Source organism: Colobus angolensis, unplaced genomic scaffold (genome assembly GCF_000951035.1).
Source record: "Colobus angolensis palliatus isolate OR3802 unplaced genomic scaffold, Cang.pa_1.0 Scaffold40, whole genome shotgun sequence".
Lineage (NCBI taxonomy): Eukaryota > Metazoa > Chordata > Mammalia > Primates > Cercopithecidae > Colobus > Colobus angolensis.
Genome location: NW_012117377.1, coordinates 6,527,458 through 6,554,250, shown reverse-complemented (window position 1 = coordinate 6,554,250; position 26,793 = coordinate 6,527,458). Strand labels below are relative to the sequence as shown.

At 42.1% G+C, this 26,793-nt stretch overlaps 1 protein-coding gene across 4 annotated transcripts in view; it reads right to left on the bottom strand.

Annotated features, from left to right (window-relative positions):
- Nucleotides 1-26,793, bottom strand: part of LOC105521504 (chromosome unknown open reading frame, human C1orf101) — a 177,445-nt gene that overhangs the window by 33,931 nt on the left and 116,721 nt on the right. For all 4 annotated transcript variants that reach the window (XM_011955717.1, XM_011955718.1, XM_011955720.1 and 1 more), the window contains 6 exons: nt 26,124-26,199; nt 21,389-21,441; nt 18,214-18,264; nt 16,508-16,541; nt 16,357-16,436; nt 3,627-3,726 (listed from right to left, as the gene is read on the bottom strand). In XM_011955717.1, coding sequence (XP_011811107.1) covers nt 3,627-3,726; nt 16,357-16,436; nt 16,508-16,541; nt 18,214-18,264; nt 21,389-21,441; nt 26,124-26,199 — 394 coding nt within the window. The remainder of the gene's footprint in view (nt 1-3,626; nt 3,727-16,356; nt 16,437-16,507; nt 16,542-18,213; nt 18,265-21,388; nt 21,442-26,123; nt 26,200-26,793) is intronic.

The window sequence follows — 26,793 nt, the reverse complement described above, 5'->3', positions numbered from 1 at the left end:
TGGTGGTCTGGTTATAGCACTGGAGGCACGCAGAGTTAGACTCTGTCTCAAAAAAAAAAAAAAAAAAGTGGTGACAACGGCCACCCTTGTTTTGTTCCTGATTTCCCAGTGAAAGTTTTCAAATTTTTACCATTAAATATAATGTTTGCTAAAATTTTTTGTATCTATATTTCAGTAGGTGAAGGATGTTTCTATCTATTCATAATTTTCTAAGATTTATTTATTTATTTATTTGTTTAGAGACAGAATCTTGCTCTGTTGCCCAGGCTGGAGTGCAGTGGTACGATCTCAGCTGATAGCAACCTCCACTTCCTGGGTTCAAGTGATTCTCCTGCTTCAGCCTCCTGAGTAGCTAGGACTACAGGTGCGTGCTACCACACTTGGCTAATTTTTGTATTTTTAGTAGAGACAGGGTTTCACCATGTTGGCCAGGCTGGTCTTGGAGTTGACCTCAAGTGATTGCCTGCCTCAGCCTCCTGAAGTGCTGTAATTTTTTTCTGAAAGTGATCAGCTCCAAGATAGGAATTCAGCAACTCAGATCCAGGTATGGATAAAGCAGAAAGATGGGTGTTTCAAGTTGCCGTAACAGCAAGCAGAAATAATACTGGGAAAAATGAGATATAGATAGAGACACAGAGGAATCGATATTGGCAAGATGGTGCTGGAGAATTGAACTATGGCGCTCACGCTGGATAGGAAGGGAAGGGAGGAAACAGAGAGAGAGAGAAGGAGAAAGCAGAGGGTTCAGTACAGCAGATGGCCAGGTTGTGTGAGACAAAGTAGGAGACTGGAGTAGTGTGAATAACAATGAGAGAGCTAAGGGATTGGGGGTTGAGGTCAGAGGGTAAACTGTTTGAACTGAAATGCAATTTTTTTTTTTTTTTTTTGAGACAGGATCTTGCCCTGTCACCCAGGATGGAATGCAGTGGCATGATCACAGCTGACTGCAGCCTTGACCTCCTGGGCTCAAGCGATCCTCCCATCTCAACCTCCTAAGTAGCAGGGACTATATGTGTGTACCACCACACCAGGCTAATTCAAAATTTGTGTGTGTGTGGAGAAGGGGTTCCACTATGTCGCCCAGGCTGGTCTCAAACTCCTAGGCTCAAGCGATTGTCCCTCTTTAACCTCCCAAAGTGCTGGAATTATAGGTGTGAGCCACCACGCCCCCATCCTTAAATGTAGTTTTAATGGGGGCTGCTATAGTAGTTATTTGTCAAGATAGTCTCTACATGCTGCAATAATAAACCCCAACTCTCAGGAGATTTACAGAATACAAATTTAATTCTTTTTTAAAAAAATTATTATTATTTTAGACGGAGTCTCACTCTGTCACCCAGACTGGAGTGCAGTGGCACGATCTCAGCTTACTGCAACCTCTGTCTCCCGGGTTCAAGCGATTCTCCTGTCTCAGCCTCCAGAGTAGCTGGGATTACAGGTGTGTGCCAGCATGCCCAGCTAATTTTTGTATTTTTAGTAGAGATGGGGTTTCACCATGTTGGTCAGGCTGGTCTTGAACTCCTGACCTTGTGATCAGCCTGCCTTGGCCTCCCAAAGTGCTGGGATTATAGGCGTGAGCCACTGTGCCCGGCTAACAAGTTTAACTCTTGATCACATACAGCCCAATGCAGATGTGCTTGGTTAGATGGTTCTGACGGTGCCTCTCCTCAAAGCTGTGAATTAGGAACCAAGGCTTTTCAAAATGTCTAGTGGCCCCTTGCATTCCAGCTCTCCTCTACGTCAGCCTTGCTTGTTGCTATAATACACTGATGTGAGGTATGATGGAAGGCGTGAAGGTTCACGTGATTCCTTCTTAGGCACTTCATCTGGAAGTGACACCTATGACTTCTGCTCATATTCCAGCCGTGAGAACCAGTCATATGGCCCCACCTAGATGCAAATGCATCTGGGAAATGTAGTCCCTGTTTAGAAACTTTCCCAGCCATACCCCCATAGGATGGAGGGCAGAATTCAGAAGTCAATGGTGATTGTTTTCAGGGCAGGAGGAAAAGTGATCCAGTTCTGAGTGTATGGTACCAGTAGGTAGGGATGGCATAGATGTCGACTGAATGGCAGGAGCCTCAAACAAATGGAGTTTTACTTACAGCGAAGAGAGAATGGCCTGGAAGTGATACGATATCTCTTAGTGGCCTTTTGGCTAAGGTCAAGTGCAGGAATGATACTATGGATGAGGGAGAACATCAACCCCAAATCTCACCCTTAAGTATATGGGGTGAGAGAAAGAGTACTCTTGGTTCAATAGAACTGTAGGAAAAGGGTTATCCTCTGAGACACTTTTATTGAAGAAGGATCTACAGCACTTAACCTTGAGGCATAATGGAAAAGTTTGAGAAGGAAGAGAGTGACGGGAGTCTGGACCAAGGGAGAAGATGGATACAATAGTATGGGGATGCGACTGTGCAGAGGAAGCAGACAGGAGAACTTACGTATTAGGTGCTGAACAAGTATAGATGGAATGTGTGGTGGGATGGATGCATTTGGTTACATAATTGAAAAACAATTGCTAGGCACAGTGGCTCACGCCTGCAACCCCAGTACTTTGGGAGGCCGAGGCGGGTGGATCAATTGAGGTCAGGAGTTCGAAACCAGCCTGGGTAACATGGTGAAACCCTATCTCCACTAAAAACACAAAAATTAGCTGGGTGTAGTGGTGTGTGCCTGTAGTCCCAGCTACTCAGGAGGCTGAGGCAGGAGAATCGCTTGAGCCCAGGAGGCAGAGGTTGCAGTGTGCTGAGATTGCACCACTGCACTTCAGCCTGGGCAACAGAGCGAGACTCTGAAAAAAACAAAAACAAAAAAAACAGAAGAAAGAATTCTTGCAATACTCTGGGGAGCGGCAGGTGGAACTCAGTTCTCTTGGCTGCCATCTAGGTGGGTTATACTTCTGGATAATTAAGGTGTCTGGTAGATAAGAACATTACTTTGGAAAGAGCCATCCCTGTTTTGTTTTTTTTTTTCCGAGTGAAATCTATGGGGAATATTAGAAATCAGTGCTGGTAACTTCTAGGGAGGCTCCATCATGACAGGAGGTCCTCAGGGCAGAAAGGCCCACACAGGGAGGGGAAATGTGTTGACTGGGAGTGGTGAGAACATCTGCTGTGGCCTACAAAGTGAAAGGGTAGAATAAGGGAGATTCACCAAGGAAGCCGAGAGCAACCCGTCATGGAGGGTGGAAGGAAATCAGCAGAGTGTAGGGACGTTGAAGTCAAAGTCAGCGGGGTCAAATGATGCCGAGAAGTCGAGTGAGACGAAGCCCAGAGTGTCCGTTTGACTTAGTGCAAAAGTGATAAATGTCCTGAAGCCAAAGGCAGACCCATAAATACTCAAACACCGAACACCGTTTGGAGAGAAAAGAAGACTCAGAGTTGCGTCATCCTGCTATAAATGTTATTTGATTTTTTCTGACCCCTTTATGTCTGTCTTATGTGACGACAACTTTTTTTCATAAATGAATTTGAGTAGCCATAATTTAATCTAGAGGTGATTTTTTTCCTCCCCACTGCTGCCTTATTCTATTTGCCTTAGATTGCTTATTTATAAATTTAAAACAGAAAGACATTGTCTAGTTGCATGCTAAATTCTGGTTAAATCCAAAGATGCCATACCTGTGCCATAGTATTATTAAAGCTATAGTCATCCCGGCCATGTATTTCCCACACTATGAAATTTGCTCCAACGTCTTTAACGTAGCCATTATCATCAAATCTGAAAGAAACGACAAACAGAAAGATACTAGTTTAATATAAAAGAGAGGGGTTAAGAGTTCCAACTTCTGAGTCAGAAGTGCTGAGGTTTAAATCCTGTCTTTATCACTTCATAAAGTGATAAAGTAACTCTGGGGGAGTTAAACTCTTGAAGTCTTGATTTTTTTTTCTGTAAAATAATAACAGTACCTATTGTTTAGGTGTCTTTTGACAGCTGGATGAAATAAACAGATGTTCTTTCATTCACCTCTCAAAAGAAATCCTGATAGTAACAAAGGAGAAATGTTTTACTTTTTGACCATTTGGAACTCTAAGTTCTCTTCACTGGACAGGGTCCGTCGGTTGATCAGGTGAGGGTAGCTTAGGCACTGCTGTCATGGGTGTTGGCAGGGAGAAGGATGGCAGGATGTGATGGATGGAGAAAGGGCAGAGCAGGATGCCCTGGTGTCCTTTAGCTCATCTATTCATTGGCTGCCTATTATCTACTAGACGTACTAGAGCATGAAACCACAGAATTATTGTGATGAGAACGGAGATGCTGCAGATCTCCCCGCAGGAGGAACCAGCTGGACGGTGTGGCTGAGTCTGGAAGGATCAGTGATGTCGGTAAGTTGAGGCGGGACTGAGAAGCAGACGTAGCCTGTACGCTCCCTGGATCTATAGTCACGCCTAGCCCATGCTCAGAGAATGGATGACAACCTCTACCAATAGCAGACACCAGCAAGGGGACCCAAAGATGGACTGGCTACCCCTGCTTTGATGCTGGGGCTGGAGACACAGGCCCCATTGGGCTTATTTACCTCAAACTCAGTGAGTGTTCAAAAGAGCTGTAGTGCTTCATATTAATATTTTTCTCCCTGCTACCATGTGAACACAGAGGCTTGAGCTCAGAGGTAAAAGTTCAGTTCTTGCTAGTCGTGCCTGTGCGCACCAGAACTTGTGACCATAAGAATGGCTGCATGTTTTGCTTCTCCATCAGTTACTCCCATATTTCTGAATGAAATTGTGCCCCCTGCCCGTTGAGTAGAATTTCACTTAGGACCTTAGTGTCAGGCACTTGTTTCGAGGCTGCTGGCTCCGGGACTGTCGCCCCACCTTCTCCATCTGATAGAACTTCTTGCTGCACTCACTTCTCTGTGTCTATCATCCAAAATAACAGGTCCTTGACAGCGTCTCCGGACTCACTGCCCCATCTCTGCTTCACCTCGCAGTTGTATCTGGCTTTCTAGGTCTGCTAAACTTGCTACCACCCAACCCTTGTTATTCAAAGCATTTATAGTCCCATTCTCACAAACTGGGGACAAAAATTTTAAATGTCAAAAAGTGGTACCTGAGAATAGGTACCTTTCCATCCTATTTAGTTTTGAGAAGTCATAAAGAGATGAACTCAGAAGGTTAGTTCTCAAACAGCATGACTAGCTAGGGATTGGAGTATTAGGGAAGAAGGCCACAGAAAATTCGAAAACTCTACCGAGAGCTCTGGAACCCTTTTGCAACAGACGAATACACACGTGTGTAGGCATACGCGTATTTCTGTATAGTTTCAGAGATTTGGGTCAGGCTTTAGCAAAGCTCTAATTCTAGGAGCTTTGGAAAGAACAGAATGTGGCCGGGCGCGGTGGCTCAAGCCTGTAATCCCAGCACTTTGGGAGGCCGAGACGGGCGGATCACGAGGTCAGGAGATCGAGACCATCCTGGCTAACACGGTGAAACCCCGTCTCTACTAAAAATACAAAAACTAGCTGGGCGAGGTGGCGGGCGCCTGTAGTCCCAGCTACTCGGGAGGCTGAGGCAGGAGAATGGCGTGAACCCGGGAGGCGGAGCTTGCAGTGAGCTGAGATCCGGCCACTGCACTCCAGCCTGGGCGACAGAGCGAGACTCCGTCTCAAAAAAAAAAAAAAAAAAAAAGAAAGAACAGAATGTTTGATTGCATTTTCCAAAAGTCATCAGACTATTGAATTATTACTATTTATAGGTAATTTAGAGATGGGGTCTTGCTCTGTTGCAGAGGCTGGAGTGAGTGGCACAATCATAGCTCACTATAACCTCCAACTCTTGGGCTCAAGGGATCCTCCTAACTTTAGGACTACAGGTATGTGCCACCACAGCCAGTACATTTTAAAATTTTTTGTAGAGATGGGGAGTCTCACGATGTTGTCCAGACTCATCTTCAACACCTGGCCTCAAACCAGCCTCCCGCCTCTGCTTCCCAAAACACTGGGATTACAGGTGTGAGCCACCACGCCTGGCCAGATTCTTAAATTATTAAGAACTAGTGCAAGCCATATGTTTTATTTGAAAAAAAAAATCTTAATTGAACTGAACTGGCATCTTTCGCAAGAGCAATACGCTACAGTGCCATCTAGTGGCAATAAGTGTAAATTACACGACCCATAATTTCTGGATTTGTAAAGATCTTTCATAATGATGTTTAATTCATATCATTGAAAATATCTGACAAAATACTTGTCTATGTAATCATGGCTTATTTTCATGAATGTTCTTTAATGTAGGGTATGATACTAATTAAGCCTCAGAAATGCAGAAATGTTACTAGTTGGCAACTCTTCCTTGCGATTTGTAACCTCCCCACGATGGCAGTTCCATTTTGGGAACTGGGAAAGAGGCCTCTCTGTGGACCTGCAAACCTATTAGACGAATCCTTGTGGCTATCCCATTGTATTAACCATGGCTTTAATCTTCTGTATTCTGATGCCATAACTTCTGGGGCCTTACTGTCTCTGGGGGGTCTGCGGAAGGTTAGCCAATTCCCAGAGATAGCAAACAACTCTTCCAGGAGCCCCTGCCTATGAAAGGGGGTTCTTTATTAGTAGCCCTGGGCTACTATCCTCCTACCCTCATCACCCCAGAGGCAGACACCCCACAACCAGGGGACAGTCCCTAGTCCCCAGGGCGCCATTGAAATTATTCAAAGTGGCCGGGCGCGGTGGCTCAAGCCTGTAATCCCAGCACTTTGGGAGGCCGAGACGGGCGGATCATGAGGTCAGGAGATCGAGACCATCCTGGCTAACACGGTGAAACCCCGTCTCTACTAAAACAATCCAAAAACTTGGCGGGGCGAGGTGGCGGCGCCTGTAGTCCCAGCTACTCCGGAGGCTGAGGCAGGAGAATGGCGGGAACCCGGGAGGCGGAGCTTGCAGTGAGCTGAGATCCGGCCACTGCACTCCAGCCTGGGCGACAGAGCGAGACTCCGCCCTCAAAAAAAAAAAAAAAAAAAAAAGAAATTATTCAAAGTAGCCAATTTCAAACGTGCTTACTCTGCCTCTCCTATTCCTTCCCACAGAAACTGCAAGAAGGCTCTGCCCACATTTCCCCCTCACTCCCTCTGCCTCCTGACTGACCCTGGCGTTTCCACGTGTGGCCCCGTGGGGCGTGCCTTGCCCCCAGTTTCCAGGGATCTGTATGTATAATACACTTCCTTCCTGATGGTCATCTCCATGTCTGTATATCTTACCATACCTGACTAAAGCGAATCCTCAGGACCCGTAAAACACCCACAATATCTGTTCCTGAACTCCCTGCAGGGTAACAAAGAAATCCTGCCCCATTGTTTCCTCCAGGGTTGCTTCTGTGGCACTATATTCTAGTTTGGGATTGGAGAGTAATAGACTCATCATCAAATGCTAGTAAACGTGAGGCGAGCCCTGGGACTCTGAATCCAGCTGTGATGACTTCGGTTCCCAGCTGGACCACACTCCCAGGACTGGCTTCCTTCTTAGGAGTGTTGGACAGTGAATCTATCGTCCTTTTATTGGTCAAACTCTGCCAAGCCTTGTACCTGAGCCATTCCCTATAACGATAAGGCATTTATTATAATCCAGAGGCCTAGACTATGGGCTAATTTCCCAGTGGCCACCCCTGCCGCTTGTGCCGCTGATTCTCAAAGCTTAATTGATTCGAGTCTGCCAGAGTCTCAAAGTGAGCAGCTAAATTCACCTCTGATGAATACCTGATCGGATGCCCAGTTATCACTTATGTATACTATAATTCAATGGAACTGGGCGTGGGCCTTACTGATCTGCCCCTCCGTCGTTGGCCTCTAGTATTCAGTTCATTATCTTAGGAGAATTGGAAGCAAAAGGTTTTATCAAGTGATTCATAGTAACAGAGAGACAAATAAGTTATTTCTAGAAACAAATGCTGCCACAAGAATCCCAAATAGTGCCGTTCCAGTAGACTACTCTCCCGCCTCACCCTCTCCCATCCCCTACTTGTCCTCTCATCTACCCCTTGACCTTGTAGAGATTTCCAGCTCCCCAATTCCTCTCCCTCCCACCCTTCCTTCCTTCCTCCCTCCCTCTCCCTCCCTGCTTTCTCGCTGTCTCTCTCTCCTTCTTCCCTTCCTCCCTTCCTTCCCTCCTTCCTTCTTCTTTCCTCCCTCCCTCTCTCCCTCTCTGCTTTCCCTCCCTCCCTCCCTCCCTTCCTTCCACAGAATTTCACTCTGTTGCCCAGGCTAGAGTGCAGTGGTACAATCTTGGCGCACTGCAACCTCTGGGTTCAAGCGATTCTCCTGCTTCAGGCTCCCGAGTAGCTGGGATTACAGGCGCCCACCACCAGCCCGACTAATTTCTGTGTTTTTAGTAGAGACGGGGTTTCACCATGATGGCCAGGTTGGTTTCGAACTCCTGACCTCAAGTGATTCGCCTGCCTTGGCCTCCGGAAGTGCTCGGATTACAGGCGGAGCGCCCGGCCCTCCCTGCTTTCTCACACAGCATTTCTCTCCTACATTCTCTTCGTTCCCTACTCAGCCCATTCTCATGGCTAATCATCTGACCCCCAGTTATACTTATGCTAATTTTGCTGGTGAGAAATCTGTCAGTCCAGGCGACATTCCACTGTAGGTAATCTGTCTTATTTGTATGGACAGCATATGTGATTTTCCCTTTTTCTTTGCTGTTTTATGGCTTCATTCTGAGGTATCTGAGACTTCATGCTAATCCTCAACCATATGATTTGGGCCTTAAATTCTGAAAAGTTTTCATATTTTCTTTCTTTTCGTTGAATGTTGCTTCTCTTTTCAACGCATTTTCTGTAATTTCCCCTTCTGGAAAAAACTATTAAGCACATATTGAAATTTGTCATTCTGCTGAAATTGTTTCTTAGCCTCTTTCTTATTTATCTGTTTACCTATTTGTGTTGCATCCTGGTTAATTTCCACATCTCTCTTTTTTCAGTAATTCTCTCTTCACGTGTATCTAATCTGGTTTGTAATTGTGTCTAAAATTTTGAATTTAATGACTACATTTTCACATCTAGAATTTCAAATTTTTAAAAATATGCCTTTCTTTTCATAGTCATATTATTTCATTATGATTTCTACTTTATTTTTCCTCTTTATTCATTTTGAACACATTTTCTATATTGTTCAGATTGTTCTGTTATTTTTAAGCATTTGTTTTGTGTGCTCATTTTTCAACTTATTTTATCTGCTGACTCGCCCTCCTGAGGGTCCATTTCCTTAAATGTTTGTAAATTTAGATGATTAATTTTTTGATGATGGTGACTTTTCCAGTAAGAATATTATGTCTCTGGATTTGCTTTTCCAATTACCTTTGTTTCAAGGGGTTTGCTTAGGGGTTTCAAGTCTACTTGATAATTTTTAGCTTCATTTTCTTGTGGCACTTTCTATGACTAAACTCTATTCCTATTAGGTATAAGTTCAGATCCACATCCATAGGAGGCCTGAGGCGAACATTTTGGTGGACATCTCCTATTCTTATAGGAAGTATGTTTTTGCCTACAAATTCATGTAGGTTACAACCTTCCTTGTGGCTGACCTGGGCATTAAGCAGAGTTTTCTAGTCTGTCTCTCTCTCTCTTTCGCGCTCTCTCTTTTTGGACTAGGTAGCTCTTAATATATCCTGAATTTATGAAATAGCCTCTTGGCCTCACAGGGGCTTGACAACCCAGCTTCCAATTTCTAGTTCCATTATCCTGGGCCAATACCCCTGGATCGCACAGGCAGGCTGAACTCTTCACTTCTGCAGAGTGCACCTTCTTTCTTTCAAGTTTAGTTATGTACAAAATGTTTTTGTTATGTTTTATCCAGGATGATGTGTCTATCACGGGTAGGGAGTGATTCAACTTAGCTCAGTCTGCTATGTTACTATAATCAGAATGACTCACTTTTAACCTTCCTTTCTTTATCCTCAAACTGTAAACATGCTCATCTATCTTCCTCTTTAAAAAAAATCCAGGTTATATTTTGTCTTTTTCTCTATAGGTAAATTCCTGTCTCTTTTTTCTATTTTCCAGCCAAAAGCTGAAAAAGTGTAGACTACATTTTGCCTCTACTTGTAAACTTCTAGTTTATTTTGCAAATCCCCTGCAGTCTGGCTTCTGTTCTCACCATTTCGTAGAAACTACTCTCCCTTGAGGAACAGCCACTCGTTGCATCTGAGTGAGTGAGGTGAAGTTTAATCAGAGAAAGGTAACAGAGGCAGAAAATCAAATAGAACCTTGGAAGTCATTGTAAGGGCTTGGCTTTTACTCCATGAGCTTTGGAGCAATGTCCTTTGACTTTGTTTTCAAGGTTTACTCTTGCTGCTATATGGAGGCAAGAGTGGAAACAGAGAGAGCAACAAAAAGGCTATTGTAATAATCCAGGTCAGTGATGATGGCTTGGGTCAGTGTAACAGCAGGCATTGACAAACAGATAGACCCAACAGGCTTTACTAATGGATTTGGTGTAGGGTATATGAGAGAGGGAGGAGTCAGGGAGATTCCAGTTTTGGCCAGATCAACAAGAAGGATGGAGTTGCTGCCACTTAAAATGGGGAAGGCTACTGGTGGAGCAGGTTTTGAGGGGAAGATTAGGAGTTCAGTTTTGGACAGGTTATGTTTGATATATCTATTGACATCTAAGTGGAAAAGTGATATGTGTATTTAACATCTCAGTGGATGTGTGAGTCTGGGGTTCAGGAACTGTATCTGATTATATTTTATAAACCACCCTGCAGTTAGATTTGAGCCACGACAATAGGTTCTGGATAACGGGATGTGGGTGGGAACCACACCTAGTTCTGAGCCTTTAAAACATCCCATACAATCCTCCAGTCTTTTTCCTAGACATGGCAGCAAGCTAGGAGACACCGTGTCCAGATGATGTAGTTCTACATATCAGATGATGACATGGAGAGTTAGGCACTGGGATTTTAGGGTTTATTTGTTACGGCAGCATAGCCTAAGCATACTTGACAGGTACAAGGGGAGATGGTCAGGCTGTAGGTGCAGTGTTGGGATATATCAATATATTGAGACATCCAGGCCCATGTGACTGGATGAGGACATTCAAAGAGAAAGTTGAGATGGGGAAAAGAAAAGAAATCCCTGTGCCTTGGGGCATTCCAACACTAAGAGGTCAGGGAGAGAGAGAGCCAGGTGTCAAGCTTCTGACCGGGAACGTTTGTAGTGCAAGCGGCAAAAGAGAGAATTAAATATGGGTGATGTTGAAAAAAGCAAAAATATTTTTGTTTAGAAGTGTGTCCAGTGTCACACCGTGGAAAAGGGAGGCAAGCACAAGACTGGGCCCAATCTCCATGGTCTCTGTGGGTGGAAGACAGGCGAGTGGCTGGATTCTCGTACACAGACACTAAGAAGAACAAAGGCATCATCTACGGAGAGGAGACATGGAAGGAGCAATTGGAGAATCCCAAGAAGTACATCCCTGGAACAAAAATGATCTCCACTGGTGTTAAAAAGAAGGCAGAAAGAATTGGTCACTGCCTTACTTACTTACAAACCAGAATTGTCTCATTATTTTATGTGTACTGTAGTGTAACTGATCTCATACACCAGAATTCAGGTCATGTATAACTGGCAGAATATTTTTGTTGGACAGCCCTGATAAGTAAGACTGGCTTCTGGTTAAATGAATATGATCAGTTTTTTTGAATTTGGACAGTAATTCACACTCAGTAAATGCTCTCCCTGTTTCCCCTTCTAAAGATATGATTGGACTTGATGAGTAATGCTCAACTTTTCACAAAGGCGAGAATGCCATCCCCAAACCTATTGGAGACTGGTTTTTAATTTAGATGTGTATAACTAGTTATTTGAATATATTTTAATACTGGAAAAATCCTTGCCCTGTCTCAGAACCAAGCAAGACTCACCGTTTTTTTTTTTTTTGTTTGTTTGTTTGTTTGTTTTAATTTGTGTTCATTTGCCTGTGAAAGGCAAGGGCTGAAGATAAGGTCACAATGTTTATGTTTTTGATCTTAACTCTGCCAGTCTAATTAGAATTTCCTGTATCTAAAATGCTGCCTTTTACCTATTGAAGGGCATTTTAATGGTTTATGTGTCATATCAAATAAAAACACTTCTCACACTTACAGATGACACTTGTCATCTTTTAAAAGTCAGTGTGACAAGAAATAGTAGCAAGTTAAACTTTACTTTCAGACTCTTTACTAAGTCAGACTTTTAACTTAGGATTGTCATTAAACAGCCATTCAAAAACGTAAAACTGTAGAATTCCTGTGTATGTGTGATTGGCAATGGCGCTTTGCCAACTTATTAGAAGGATTAAAGTAGAGGAGTTATATACAAAATTATAAATTATAGGTGATCATAAGACTTAAGAAAATTAAAAACAAAATCTCAGATCATGAAAAAAAAAAAAGAAATCAGGGAGGAACTAAGTAATTAAGGGGGTGCTACCAGCAAGGAAGCAGGAAAACAGGAGAATGAGCTATCCTGGAAGCCAGATGAAGAAAATATTTCAAGTAGGAGTAAATGATTAACCATGTCAATTCTTGTCAATGAGATCAAGGAAGGTGGGACCTGAGCATTGACCATCGGTTTAGCTGAATGGAGGTCACGGATCATGTTGGCTGGCGGTGCCAATAGAGTGGTGAGCACAAAGGCCAGACTGAGGGCGATTTGGGAGAGAATGGGAGAAGAGTTGATGACAGTGACCATAGAAGCTGAAGGGCTAGGAGGGTCAAGACAGGGTTTGTTGGTGTTTTTTTGTGATCGTGTTTGTTGATTTTGTTTTGCTTTGTTATTTGGTGGGAGAAAGACCTGTGTATTTCTAGGATGAGTCAGTAGAGAGGGCAAAGTTGATGATGGAGGAGCAGAAGGAGAATTTCAGGAGCAATGTTCTTGATTAGGAAAACCGGCGGGGATCTAGCTTACAAATGGAGGGACAGGCCTGAGACAGATACACAGACAGTTCATCCATAGTGACAGGAAGGCAGACACAGTTCCTGGTACAGTTGCTTGAGGATGGACAGATATGGTGGTGGAAGTTTGTGGAGGATCCCTTCTAACTGGTGTCACCTGTGAATCATTCATGTTCCTCATTCTTTTTCCCTTACCACTCACATCTATCAATTATCAAGCCCTGCCTATTATAGTCACTCATTTTATTTCTTTCTTTTTTTAAAAATTTTACTTTAGGTTCTGGGGTACATGTGCAGAACGTGCAGGTTTGTGACATAGGTATCCATGTGCCGTGGTGCTTTGCTGCACCCATCAACCCATCACCTAGGTTTCAAGCCCTGCATGCATTAGGTATTTGTCCTGATGCTGTCCCTACCTTTGCCCCCACCCCCCGACAGGCCCCAGTGTGTCTAATCACTAATTTTCTTATATACAGGATCCTTCTTCTTTGTCCTTGTTGCTATTTCAGTCATCTGTTTTTCTCCTCCTAGTGATGCAGGTGAACCCCAAACTTGGGGCTCAGCTTGGGAGGTTTTTGGCTTCACTCAGGAAAGAATTCAAGATTGAGCTGATGGTGAAAGAAAGTAAGTTTATTAGAGCGAAGTGTACAGCAGAATGGCTGCTCTGTAGACGAAGCAGGGCTATCCCATAGGCAGAGTAGCACTCATGGATAGCTGGCTAGCTACATTTATACCTATTCCTACATATATGCTAAATAAGGGGAGGGCTATTCAAGAATTTTCTAGAAGGGGGCAAGGCCTTTCTGGAACCATATAAGAAAACTTCTGAGTTATTGCCATGGCATTTGTGCTGTCGTGGTGCTGGTGGGAATGTCTTATGCAAATGCATTATAACTCGAAGTGCTAGTGGGTTTTGGCCAGTTTCTTGGCTACATCCTGTTTTGATTGGCAGGGTAGTGAAAACAGGTCCTGCTGATCTCCTACCTCACCAGGACTACCAATACAGTTGACCAGCTGGTCTCCCTACTTAGATTTGTTTCTCTGAAATTCATCTACACCTCTCCCAGAAAGAACTAGCTAAAGCAAATATTTGATCATGCCATTCCACCGTAAGACTTGATAGAAGGCCTTCCATGGTCTGGAATCCACCTACCTTTGGATTAGCAAAAATCCCGGCCTCTTCTCCTGAGACTTCATGACGAATTTTTGCCTCAACAATATCACACCATTTGAACTATATATTTTCTTCCTCCAACTATCTGTTTTACTTGAAAGACTGACCCAGCAGAATTCAACATTACTCTCCTCACTTCTCTCCTTCCCTCTTCTGCCTCTAGGAAAATATTCATTATCCTTAAGACTCAGTGACTCAGCTCAAATGCAAGTCTTCTGGAACATTTCCCAGAGCCCCGCTCTCTTTACAGCTGGGTTGGAATCTTTTGCGTTTCAATCCTAACCACCCACACTGTTCCATTCTATCATTACACTCAGCGTATCTGTGCATATGTTTCTCTGCTCTATCAGACTCTTCTGCTTTTCAGGGTGGAAATCCTGTCACTTATCTTTCCATTTCCAGGGCCTAGCACAGTTCTTGGTGCAAAGTAGGTGTTTAGCAATGATGAACGGAAGTGTGCACTTCTCTGAGAGAGAAGATTAAGATTTTTTAACCTTGGGGGGGTTAAGTATTACATAAACAAACAAACACAAAAACACAAACACACTAGGCCTCTGGTAGGGAAAGCAGTGCTTTGGGTGCCCAGGAAAGGCAGTGGCATGATTAGGTGTCTAGAAGAAGATCAAAACTAAGAAAGCAAGCAGATTAGCCGGGGGGCATGGAGAGCATGGAGAGCTCTGACAGATGGACTGCTGGAGTATGATTTAAGAAGCAGAGGGCACATGGTAGCATCTTAGAAGTGCCACGGGCAAGGGGTAGGGGCCAGATCATGCTGGCAGAGGCCTGCAGGATCCCAGTGGGAAAAGTTCTGGTAGCAAAACTAAGTTGGAGCGTCTTATTCATTACTTCTGTACCTACCCACCCTGAGAGATCTCAGAAGCTGTCTGCAGCCTAAGAGGTCCCCAAAAGCTGAAAGCCTTGACTAAGAAAATTTTGTTGGTGTTGTAGACATGGGAATTTTACTGCCAGCAATCTATCCTAACAGCATATCTGGACTAGTGACCAAACATGTACATGAACGGATATTCACTATTATTTATTTACAATAGCAAAAAATTTAGAAATGTGAGTCGTTTACCTCATATTTTTCTATATTTTAAATTTTGTAACAAGCTGTATAACTTCCATAATAATAAACCAAAAATATAAGAATAAAGTCAGAGAGGAAAGCAAACAAATATGAAATCAGTTGGAAAAGTCTTCCTAATAGCATTTCATTCATATTTTTATTATGAAATATTATTTGTTTTTGTTTTTTGAGCCAAGGTCTCACTCTGTTGCCCAGGCTGGAGTGCACTGGTGTGGTCTTGGCTGATTGCATCCTCTGTCTGCTGGGCTCAAGTGGTCTTCCCCTCTCAGCTTCCTGAGTAGCTGGGACCACAGGCACACACCACCACGCCTGGATAATTATTTTAATTTTTGTGAGGACAGGGTCTTGCTATGCTGCCTATGCTGATCTCAATCTCTTGGGCTCAGGCCATCCTCCTGCTTCAGCCTCCTAAATCACTGGGATTACAGGTGTGAGCCACCATGCCTGGCTGAAATATCGTTTATAAGAATTGAGTTACGGATGGTCGGTGCAGTGGCTCATACCTGCAATCCCAGCACTTTGGGAGGCCGAGGCGGGTGGATCACGAGGTCAGGAGATCGAGACCATCCTGGCTAACACGGTGAAACCCCGTCTCTACTAAAAAATACAAAAAATTAGCTGGGTGTGGTGGCGGGCGCCTGTAGTCCCAGCTACTCGGGAGGCTGAGGTGGAAGAATGGCGTGAACCTGGGAGGCGGAGCTTGCAGTGAGCCAAGATCACACCACTGCACTCCAGCCTGGGCGACAGAGCGAGACTCTGTCTAAAAAAAAAAAAAAAATCAAGTTAGGGATAATATTTTTGAAATGACCTCAATGTACTTGTTGGCAATCTAGTTTCTTTCCTTATAAGCTTTCACTTATCATTGGCTTGTGGAAAGAGAAGTTATATCGCCTGGGGAAGGTAGTTCCTACCAAACAGGCAGGGGTGCTGGTAGGAGCCTGGGGAGAGATTCAGAGCGGGTAAAGCAAGGGCTTCCCTGGGTCGGCAGGCTCTCAGCTCTCTTACCCATTGAAATTTCAGCTGCCAAACGGTAACGTCCCTCAACGTGCAGGGACCATCACAGCCCAGCTTTGTATAACTTGTACTGAAAACTAAGTCTCACATATATTGAGGAGAGTCAAAAATACGGGTTGTTAGATGCATGATCGATTCGTCTTGTTTTCATACTCTTAGTTTGAAACTGTCAATATAAGTTAAAAATGTTGATGAGAATATACTTACAATTGAACCACAGGTTGAAACTTTTCTGTGAGGTCAAGCCTCAGAGGGCAGCCATATTTTTTCCTAATATATCTTACTTTCTAGAAAAGGAAAAATACTTTGAGTGATTTTATATATTTGGTCCATTGACAAAATTTTATAGTTTTCTTACCAAGTTTTTAGATGGCTGATGCCTCAGATATGACCTGTAAAAAAGACATTCCTCATTATTTATTTCTCATTCCTCTTTTCAGACTTAAAAACTAAACCCGTGAGTTTGTTTAGGTAAGGAGGTATCACAAAGGTCAAACAGATAAATATAATTATGAAACACTGAGCACTCACTATGTTTCAGGCACTTTCTACACATATTTACAAACATATTAACACGCTCTTACAACAGCTAAGGTGTGCATTACTGTCCTCTTTGTAGATCTGGTACTATTCTCAGAAACTGTATGAAATTCATTCCAGGCTACAGACCTTGCTTTACTACTGAGCAGGATGTGTGACGATAAAGCCCATGTTCGCTGGGCTGTTCCAGTGCAGTTCTCTCCAGAATATTAACAGATGAAAGAATAGGATACTTCAGAATCAGTAACAATAGATGCGTATTTTAAAACTTCAGATATTTCCTAATTTAGATTTCTCACTAGAGTGGAATGCTTCATGTTCATGAACTCAAGGACTTATTCCTTCAAAATCACCTCCCCCACATTCCCTGTCTTCTCAGTCCTCATACTTGAATCACTGTTACCAGCCACATGTTCTATATATGTTACTACGTGGCAGGAAACAGACTCAGGAAACTCCCATCACAGTGACACAGTCTATTTCATATTCTTGCCTTTCAGGCGCAGCTGCCACCTAGACACTAAAAGGTGGTGTCCTCATCAACTATTCAACATTTTCTTCTCATCCTTGTATTTTACCAATGGCTTTCACTAAGCATTGCAACCTGGAGCATCTCGGCTGGGCCACTCTCCACCCTACCTTAATGAATGAAATCACTTAATGTGCCTACTGGCTAAACATTCATTTATTTTAATTAATGAATCATTATTTTAAATAATAAATTTCTAATTAGAATTAGAAAATTTCACAGCTTTTCAAAGATGCTTGTAAATATTTCAGAGGCTGTGGACTTCTATATTTTGACAGTCTAATAAATATTTAACATTTTAAAAATGAAGATCTTTATCTGACAAAGGTAAAAGTCAAATTTTGTTTAGTTATATGTTTAATACAGCACATTATTAAAAATAAATATGCATACAATTAAATATAAAATCTAGAAAAAAGTTCAGTTAGTAGAATATTTGATGTCAGGACTTTCCGGGTAAATATATTACTTCTAACGAGCTGAACTACAGTCATGTAGAATTTGAGCCACCATGCCCAGCTAGTTTTTTTGCATTTTTAGTAGAAATGGGGTTTCACCATGTTGGCCAGGCTGGTCTTGAACTCTTGACCTCAGGTGATCCATCTGCCTCGGCCTCCCAAAGTGCTGAGATTACAGGCGTGAGCCACTGCACCTGGCTTCAGTCATGTAGAATTTGAGGATAAGTATGTAGGCAAAAAAAATTCTTGTATGTCTTCCTTAAATTACAGGGAGCAATATGAGATTTGAGACTACATATATGTAAATGAGGTTTGCTTTGTTTATCCAATTAAATTGAAGGGGGAGACTGACTCTCTTGTATGTTTCAGGAAAGTTAATTATACCATCTACACATTTTGCTTAATGATAAAACTGACTGCACAGTGTCAAGCCAAACACATGGATGCTAATAATAATCCACTGAATAAGTACTGATTGTAAAGTATTGGTACTATGTTAATATAAAACTCAGTGCTTATGTTAAAAAAATTTCTTACTTTTCAATCACGTATGAAAAATCATGGCGATGACATTCTTTTTTACTAAATCTACAAAAAACAAAACATAATGAAGTTGTAATATCATTTCTTAAATATCTGCACACATTTAATCATTTAACTTATTGATTCTCAGACTGGAGAGTGTCACAGAATCATCATTTACTGAATTAGAATCTCTGGTTAGTGTGTGGCCTTAGCATTTCTGTTTTTAAAACATCAGTTTCATAAATGTTTCAGGAGATACCAGAATTTGAAATCTACTGATTTATCTCTTATATTTGATACATGCTTATTAAAAATTTATAATGAATGCAGGGCTTTGGGAGAGGTTGCTCAAAAGATGGACAATTTCAATTAGATAAGAGGATAAGTTCCAAGAGATCTATTGTACAACATGGTGACTTTAGTTCATGATATATTGTATTCTTGAAAAATGCAAAGACAGTAGATGTGAAGTGTTTCCTCACCACCAAAATGATAACTATGTGAGGTAATACATATGTTAACTAGCTAGATTCAGTCACTCCACAATGTATTTTAAAACATCATGTGGTACCTGCTAAATACATACAATTTTATCTGTCAATTCAGAACAAAAACCCAAAACTCCTCAACACAGAAAGAAACAAGAGTTGGCAAGGAAGCAGAGAAATTGGGACCCATATATATTGCTGGTGATAATGTAAAACAGTGCAGCTGCTACGGAAAACAGCTTGGAGGTTCCTTAACAAGTTAAACATAGGATTACCATACAACCTAGCAATTCCACTCCCAGGTACATACCCACAATAATTCAAAACGGGTGTTCAAACAAACACTTGTACACAAATATTCATAGCTGCACTATTCACAAAAGCCAGAAGGTAGAAACATCCCAAATATCCATGAACTGCCGGATGGATACACTAAATGTGGTATATCCATTCAATGGAATATTACTCAGCCATAAAAGGGAAGGAAGGACTAATACATGCCTGTTGAACCTCAAAAACACTAAGTGAATGTAGCTGGACACAAAAGGTCATATATTGTAGGATTCCATTTATATGAAATATTCAGAGCAGCAAATCCCTAGAGATTCTTCTGGTTTTGAGACAGCAGATTGTGGTTGCCAGGGGCTGGGGGAAACAGTGAATGGTAAATGACTGCTAACTGGGTAAAGAGTTTCCTTTTGGGGTGACAAAAATATTGTAGAACTAGATAGTGGTGCTAGCCGTACAACATTGTGAAGGTACTTAATTCCACTGAATTGTATACTTTAGAATGGTAAATTTATATTATGTGAATTTCATCACACTTTTTAAAAAACTGCCATGGTAAAACGCACACATACACACACAAACAAAAATAAAAACTCATAGAAAATCTATCAAAATGAAAACAAATTTCTTTGGACTGTTTTATTAGACGTAAACTTTTTTTAAACACAAGATTTCTAGTTGCTACTATTGTGCAGGTAAGGAGTTATTTTACGGATTAACATAATTTCTAGTTAGGGTTCGTAAGACAGAAGGTTATAATGGTCGTTGTAATTCTAGGAGTTTTTAGTTGGGTAAATTATTCATCTGACCATTTTAGCTGGCTGCTTCCAGTAGAACTTAGAAAGAACCCTCGTCACCACCATTTTTAGATAGATATTGGAAGTCTAGACCATCCTTCACCCTGAACCCAAATTGGACTCCAAGAGTTGACAACTCTCCTTCAGTGACAAGTCTCCTGGCTCTCCAGAAGTATTTTGGACCCCATGCTATTCCAGGTCTCCCGTGGTGACTGTAAAAACCATAGGCCTACTGCAACCTGAGCCCAAGATATTAGAGCTTTTAGGGTTCCAGGGAAGTGGGTCATTGACTAAGAGGCCCAGAGTCAGGTCCTAAAATCCGTGTTTTCAAAACATGTTCTCCAAGTGATTTTGATGAGTAACTGAGCTTGATAATTATTATTTGGACCCTTCTAGAAACAGACTGCTTCAAGCTGCTTTCCATCTCACTTTAGAAGGAAATCGGGCCTGAGAAGGAATTCTGAATGCAGTGGTACTGGGAACTGGTAACATGTTTACACCAGTTATTCTCAAACATTAGTGCCCCTTGTAATCTCCTGGAAATTTTGTTAAAATGCAGATTTTGATTCAGCAGGTGTGGGATGAGACCTGAGAATCTGCATTTCTAACAAGTTCTCAGGTGATGCCAGTGTTGGTCCATAGGCCATGCTCTAAGGAGCAAAGATGTAAATCATCCCTGAAACAGGATGATACTGGCTGTATAAATCAGCTAGCCTTTTTGCATTTCCTGGGAAAGGAATTATGGGTGCAAAGATGTTAGCAAATGCAAATTTAGGAAATGATGAATGAGATGCAAATACTTATCAATCCAGCAATTGATTATTACAACTCAGTAATAATTAAAAGATTATGAGAATGACAGAGGAGCAGACACTTGCTTTGGATGTGAGCAAGTCATTTCATCAATACTCAGATAAAGTCAATGTTCCCCTACTCTCACTCCTAACTGAAGGAAAGGAATCTCCATAAATTTCTGTCTCCGTTATACATGTAGCCTCAGCTAAACAGATTTGTGTATGCTGCCTTTGATTTTCTCCCATGTAGAAGAAAGAGCGCTATGGTGAATGGAAGGCACGGTGTCCAATGTGCTTCATCGTGAACCATATCAGCACTGACACAGTTCACACGTTGGGATTCTCTGGGGCATCACTGAGGTTCTGCTAGGCTTGTTCTAAGAAATTTCCCATAGAAAATGGTGCAGAAACTGAGGCTTCTCTGATATGGGTGTAAGCAGTTCTCTGATGGAAATGAAATTATAACTGGTTTGAGAAGGATGGAAAACAGGTGTTTCTCCCTCCTGTGTTTCTGGGAATGAGCCGTAGACTGAAGAATTGAGACAGGCAACCGTGAAGGATAGAAACTGGCTTACTAAAAGGGAAGGTGGAGAAAAAATGCTGGTAATAGAGAAAGAGGCTAATTCTTTTTATTTTTAGTATGATTCAAATGTAGTATTTGGCAAAAGTTTAAACCAATTGAATCTAGGCATGAACGTCAATTCAGTTTTGGATCTCACTGTGAATGTGTCAGTCATTAGGCTATTATTACTACGAATTATTAAGTTTATCATTTGTTTTAAAACTTAAAGAGTAACAGGTCAAATGGAAAAATACTTACCCTTTAACTGCAATGAATTTTTTATCATCACAGCCAACAGCTATCTGGAACACCTAAAATGAAGTAACTTAGGTAGTGAGTTCAGCAGTTCTGATTCATATGATCTAAAATATTATGACAGCTAAAACCAATTACATTTTATATTTAAAATAACAACTTTAAAATCTAGGGTTCTCTTATACTACTGCTCTGCACTGTTTTCTTCCTCTTTCCTTGATCACTTTTTTCCTCTGCTTCCTTTTGTCTTTACTGCTCATGAGGCCCAAAGGTTGGGTCTCTCCTTTCTTACGTTTGTATCTCAGGGAACTGATCCAAATTCATCTTTTTTTTTGAGATGGAGTCTTGTTCTGTCACCCAGGCTGCAGTGCAGTGGTGCGATCTTGGCTCACTGCAACCTCTGCCTCCCGAGTTCAAGCAATTTTCCTGCCTCAGCCTCCCAAGTAGCTGGGATTATAGGCGTGCACCACCACACCCAGCTAATTTTGTGTTTTTATTAGAGACAGGGTTTCACCATGTTGGTCAGGTTGGTCTCAAATTCCTGACCTCAGGTAATCCACCCGTTTCTGCCTCCCAAAGTGTGGGATTACAGGTGGGAGCCACCATGCCTGGCCCAAACTCATCTTTTACCTGCTTCTCTACAACCATGACTATCAACTCCCTACTTCCAGTATGTACCTCTGACTCAGCTGGCAGGTTTCTATAATCTGTCCAGCTACTAATCTGACTTTCTGTTTTCACTTTTGTAGACCAGTAATTTCTCAGGGTACTAAGCATCACGTGAAACAGCATCTCATAATCGTTATTCCTCCTGTAAGCAGCAATAACTGTATTCAAAGGAGCACTGGCCACAGGCTAATTAACGAGTAAACCACTGTCCTCATTTTATGGATATTTAATCAAAACATTACTCATAATTGCTTTTTTAAAGAAATGCACATACGTGCTTTGTTTGGAAACAAATGGCCTGTGGATCCTATAGCTTTGTTAACAGAGCCCACGCTTCTCTGTAAGTCAACTTTGGGATACAGTGGAGAAAGGCAAGTGCAAAATCAAGCAATGGCATCATATAGACAGGCTGTGCCATGATGCCTTGTTTCATGGGCTAGAAATGCCCAAGAAGGGCATTTGATATGGAAAGGCTCACTCTCAACCAAATAAAATCCCACTAGAATCTGATGCAATAAATACATTGCATCTATTCCCAAATGTACCTCTACTGTTAGTAGCAATTTTTACCTTCTCTTTTTAACAGATTCAATACTTTTGCAGTAAGAACAGGGTAGAATGAATATTACACACAAAAATTAAAATAGAATTTCATGGAACTTTGCTAAGAAGATAGGTTATATCTGGTAGCTGGAATGCATTATATCTAAAGATGAGACTATTAGCTTCATTAAAGCTCAGTTATTAGGAAAATGAACTGCTGCAAAATATCTTACCCTGCTTGTAATGCTTAGATACATGTTGCTTAAAAATAATATATGGGTTCCATGGAACTAAAATACAATTAATTACTATACAGACATTAAAGGGAGGCTTACAGAGATAGTGAGAGTTAAAGTGAATGAATGCTTCATTTATAAGACCTGTCAATTTTCCAGGCAGAGAGTCATGGCTTCTTGTAACCAGGGTCCTGGTTCTTCTTCCACTGGGATACCTACTTCCATTTCCACCCCGCTCCAGGACCCCTGCCCTTCCAGCAGGCTGTCTCAGTAGGGTCTACACACTTGTGCTCTGCCTTACACATGTCCTCGGATATTGCACATTTCCACAAAGCAAATCTGGAAAAATTCTAATACTCCCTACCCTATAAGAAGGACTTGGTGGTCAGGAGGGTGGGGATAGAAGAACGATGTCCAGCCAAGTTTGTTGTCCTTAAAGAGTTGACCCTGCTCAACGAAGACCTTTCAGTCTTCATTTCAAAGGCATGCTCCACAGTGGGAGTTCACGGATTTTATTTCCTGGACCACTTGATTTCATGCACAGGGCCTGATTTGTTCTCCCAACCACTCTCCCCGCAGTCCTCACCACCCACCATCATGAAATCTTTGCTTTCCTGATCAGAATCATTGGCCTGCCCTTTATCTTTACTAAATTACCTATATAAGGGTTGACAAAGGTTCTCAAATCTATCATAGTCAGGACCCACTGTCGCTTCATGATCTCATTTGCAATATTTCTTCTCTTCCTTGTCCTAGCTGAAAAAAATCACCCCAAGCCTCAGGATCAACAACCATGGCTAGGATTAAAAATGTGAGTTAACCTGTAGGTGGCTATTGAAAAGGAGTTGCAGGTATAGTGTGGGGAGCATGAATGACCCTGTTTTCTAGAGTACCCACCGCTGCAGGGCTGACATATTCCCCAGAACTGGACACCTAATTAGAGAGATTCTGACATATAGCCTAAATGACAACATTTCTCCTCAGTGCAGAGACGGAGCCGGACAGCTCCTGCCTTAACCAAGAGTCAGACACAGTGTATTTCTTCTAACCAGACAGATTAACTGACCTGAGACAGGCCCTCAACACAAATGCTGTTAGATAATGCACTGGACAATGTTGCAGTCATCCCTCCCTGGGAAAATTCATCTCAGAAGGATTTACTAAGGCCCTCTGGGGGCTGGCCTACATTGCTGCATTTCCAGTTCTTGGTGCATGGTTAAAAAATGAGATGCAGCCTTGTTGGAGTTCCCAGTTCTATTTGCTGCTCTGCTGCAGGCTCTGAACACTAAATGACAAAGACAACAGGCTCCTATTCACATAGCGCAGTCCATGTCCATTGGGTCTAGCAGGTTTAGCAAGGGCCTAACTTCACCCAGTGGGATAAGTCTGTAGCCACGGTTCTGTGTATACACAGAGCTGGGCCCTGTGTCTCTACAATATTTATCTGGGAGGCTGATGGCTTGCTAAGCCATGAGTATGGGAGCACAAGGAAGGGACCTTATGGCTGAAGGCATACTGCGCAGTTGTGTACACGTTTTGATTTCCTTGACTGATTAGAGGACCTGCCTCTACAAGGCCACATTTTTCTGTTGCCTGAAAGGGCTACTGCATCTTTCTTCATTCTATTTCAGTGGGTAGGTCAGGACAAACCACCTGCATTGGACACAGAGGATGGCTAAATTTGTCCTGTCCTTGTCTGCAGGATACCAAAGAGGAAACAGAAGGAAGAAACCAGTATATTAGATAATGACTATGTAATGGCATTGTTTTAGGTACTTTACATGAATAATCTCATTTAATACTCTTGACAACCCCATAAGATAGATGGTACATTTTCCCTTTTACAAATGAGGCAGCTGAGGCTCAGAGTAAGTAGCCAACCCAAGCCAGTGGGTGGTAGAGCATGGACCCGAACTCGGGTTAGAGGAATCTGATTTTGTAATGCTTTGGCTGGGCAGGATAGAATGAATAGGGATCCCTAAAAAGATCTACAGATTAGAGAGGGCTAGAGGAAACCACGGTGCTTCGGGAAGGCATCCATAAAGGAAGAGGGTAAAAGCAGTTAAAGATAGAAACTGCAGACCTAGGCTAGGGCAGGAAGTTGCTCGGTTGTGGCTGTTACTTCCTACATGGATTAAGCTGGCATGTGGTAGGCCGACAGGGGAGTTGTTGCTGTGCACCTGCAGGTGATTTCCTGGGGAAGCAGTGTGTGTCCGCAGTGCTCAAGGATGGATCACGTCTGCCTCAGTTCAAGGCTCCTCCTAAATGTATGGAACCTTGCCCTGGTAGGAACACAGGCTTCTCACGCTTGGGTTCTGAATGGGAGGGGGCAGGTCCTATTTTGCTTTGTATTCTCCATATGTAACACAATGCCTGGTATACAGTAGGTGCTCCATATATGTTTATTGAATGTTAGGCTGAGAAGTAATAGAGAGAGGAGACAAGTGTGAAATATAGACTCAAAGGAGGTGGGGTTGTTAAGAATTTATGTTTAATTTCACAATAATATAGTAGTATATGATATAATAATAAAAATGTTCAGTTGCCTGAACACCCTGATACTATTTCATTCCTCCATGCCTTTTCCTGGAATGTTTTTGCACCTGCCTGTTGAACTTCTACTCATTCATCACTGGTCATTTTGTGTATCCCTTTCTTTTCACCTTTCCCCTCCCAATCTCAGTCAACTTCCTTAGTTTCCTTTCCTCTGGGCTGTCTGAGAACTGTGTATACCACGTTCTCTTAAGCTAGTTTATGTTTACCTCTAGGGAAGGTACTCTGTCTTTTTATTTTTGTAACTGCCATTACTGAGCACATAGACTGACACACAGCAACACTGAGTAGGCATACAATAAACTTTTAAAACTGAATAAATGATTTTTCTTTTTTTTTTTTTAAATTATGAATAAACAATTTTTTGAAGAAATAAGTGCAGGATAAATATGGATGTGGCTGGCAGTCTCTTCTTTGACAAACCATATCCAACTTTTGTCATTCCCACTTATTTTCAGTTTTCCTTTACACAATTTTATATATCTTCATAACTTCAGGAACCAATGGTTTTACATTTTTGTATGTGTTGATATATCCCACTTTAGACAATAAACTCACAGAGGGCAGAAATCTTCTGTCTTCAAAATGAAGTGAGGCTATCTTTACAGTGGAACATTCCACAGAGTTGCTAAGTAATAGGAGGGTGGTATTGTATGGAGGTACTTTATGCATTATTTGGTTGACCACCTATACATTCTTGAAGTAAGATATTTGGGTCTTCAACCCATGTCACTTACCTTTTGGGCTATTGGACATGTTTTTGAATATTCACTAGGCCGAAGTTGAACCATCACAAGACCTGTGTTGTTGTGTCTAGGAGAAACAATCCGTGCAGGTTATTGTCTGATATGAGAGACAGGCATGACACTGTCTTTCTGTGGGGCAAGTGCAAAGTCCCAGGTACACGGTGTGACTGACCTCCCACGCAAATTTCTAGAGGCCTGGAGGATGGTGCTGCTGGTAACAGTTCTCTGCTTCTGCTAAGGCAGCTCTGCATGCTGGTCCTATTGTAAAGTTGCTCCCACCTCATGGTATCCCATGTGTTGGCCACCATAGGGTTAATGCGATGGGAAACAGAAATGAGCATCCTATCAACATTTCAACCACCCTATTTCATTAACACGTCCCTGCGTAATGGAATTTTGCTGCTGACCTGCCTGAAGGTGGCAGCCACTGTGTGGATTCCTCCTCTGGCTCCTACCCATTTTCCCCTCATATTAATAATACCTTTGGAGCAATAAAGAATGAGTTGTAAAATTAGTTTTCTGAGCCACATTAAGCTGTGTAATATGATCTGACTGGGATTGAAAGCTAGGTCAGATAGAATACCTTTCTCCACTACGAAGTGCACATGAATCATTTTGTGTTCAGGCAAAATGTGAGGGCTAAAAAAAATAATAGAAGAAG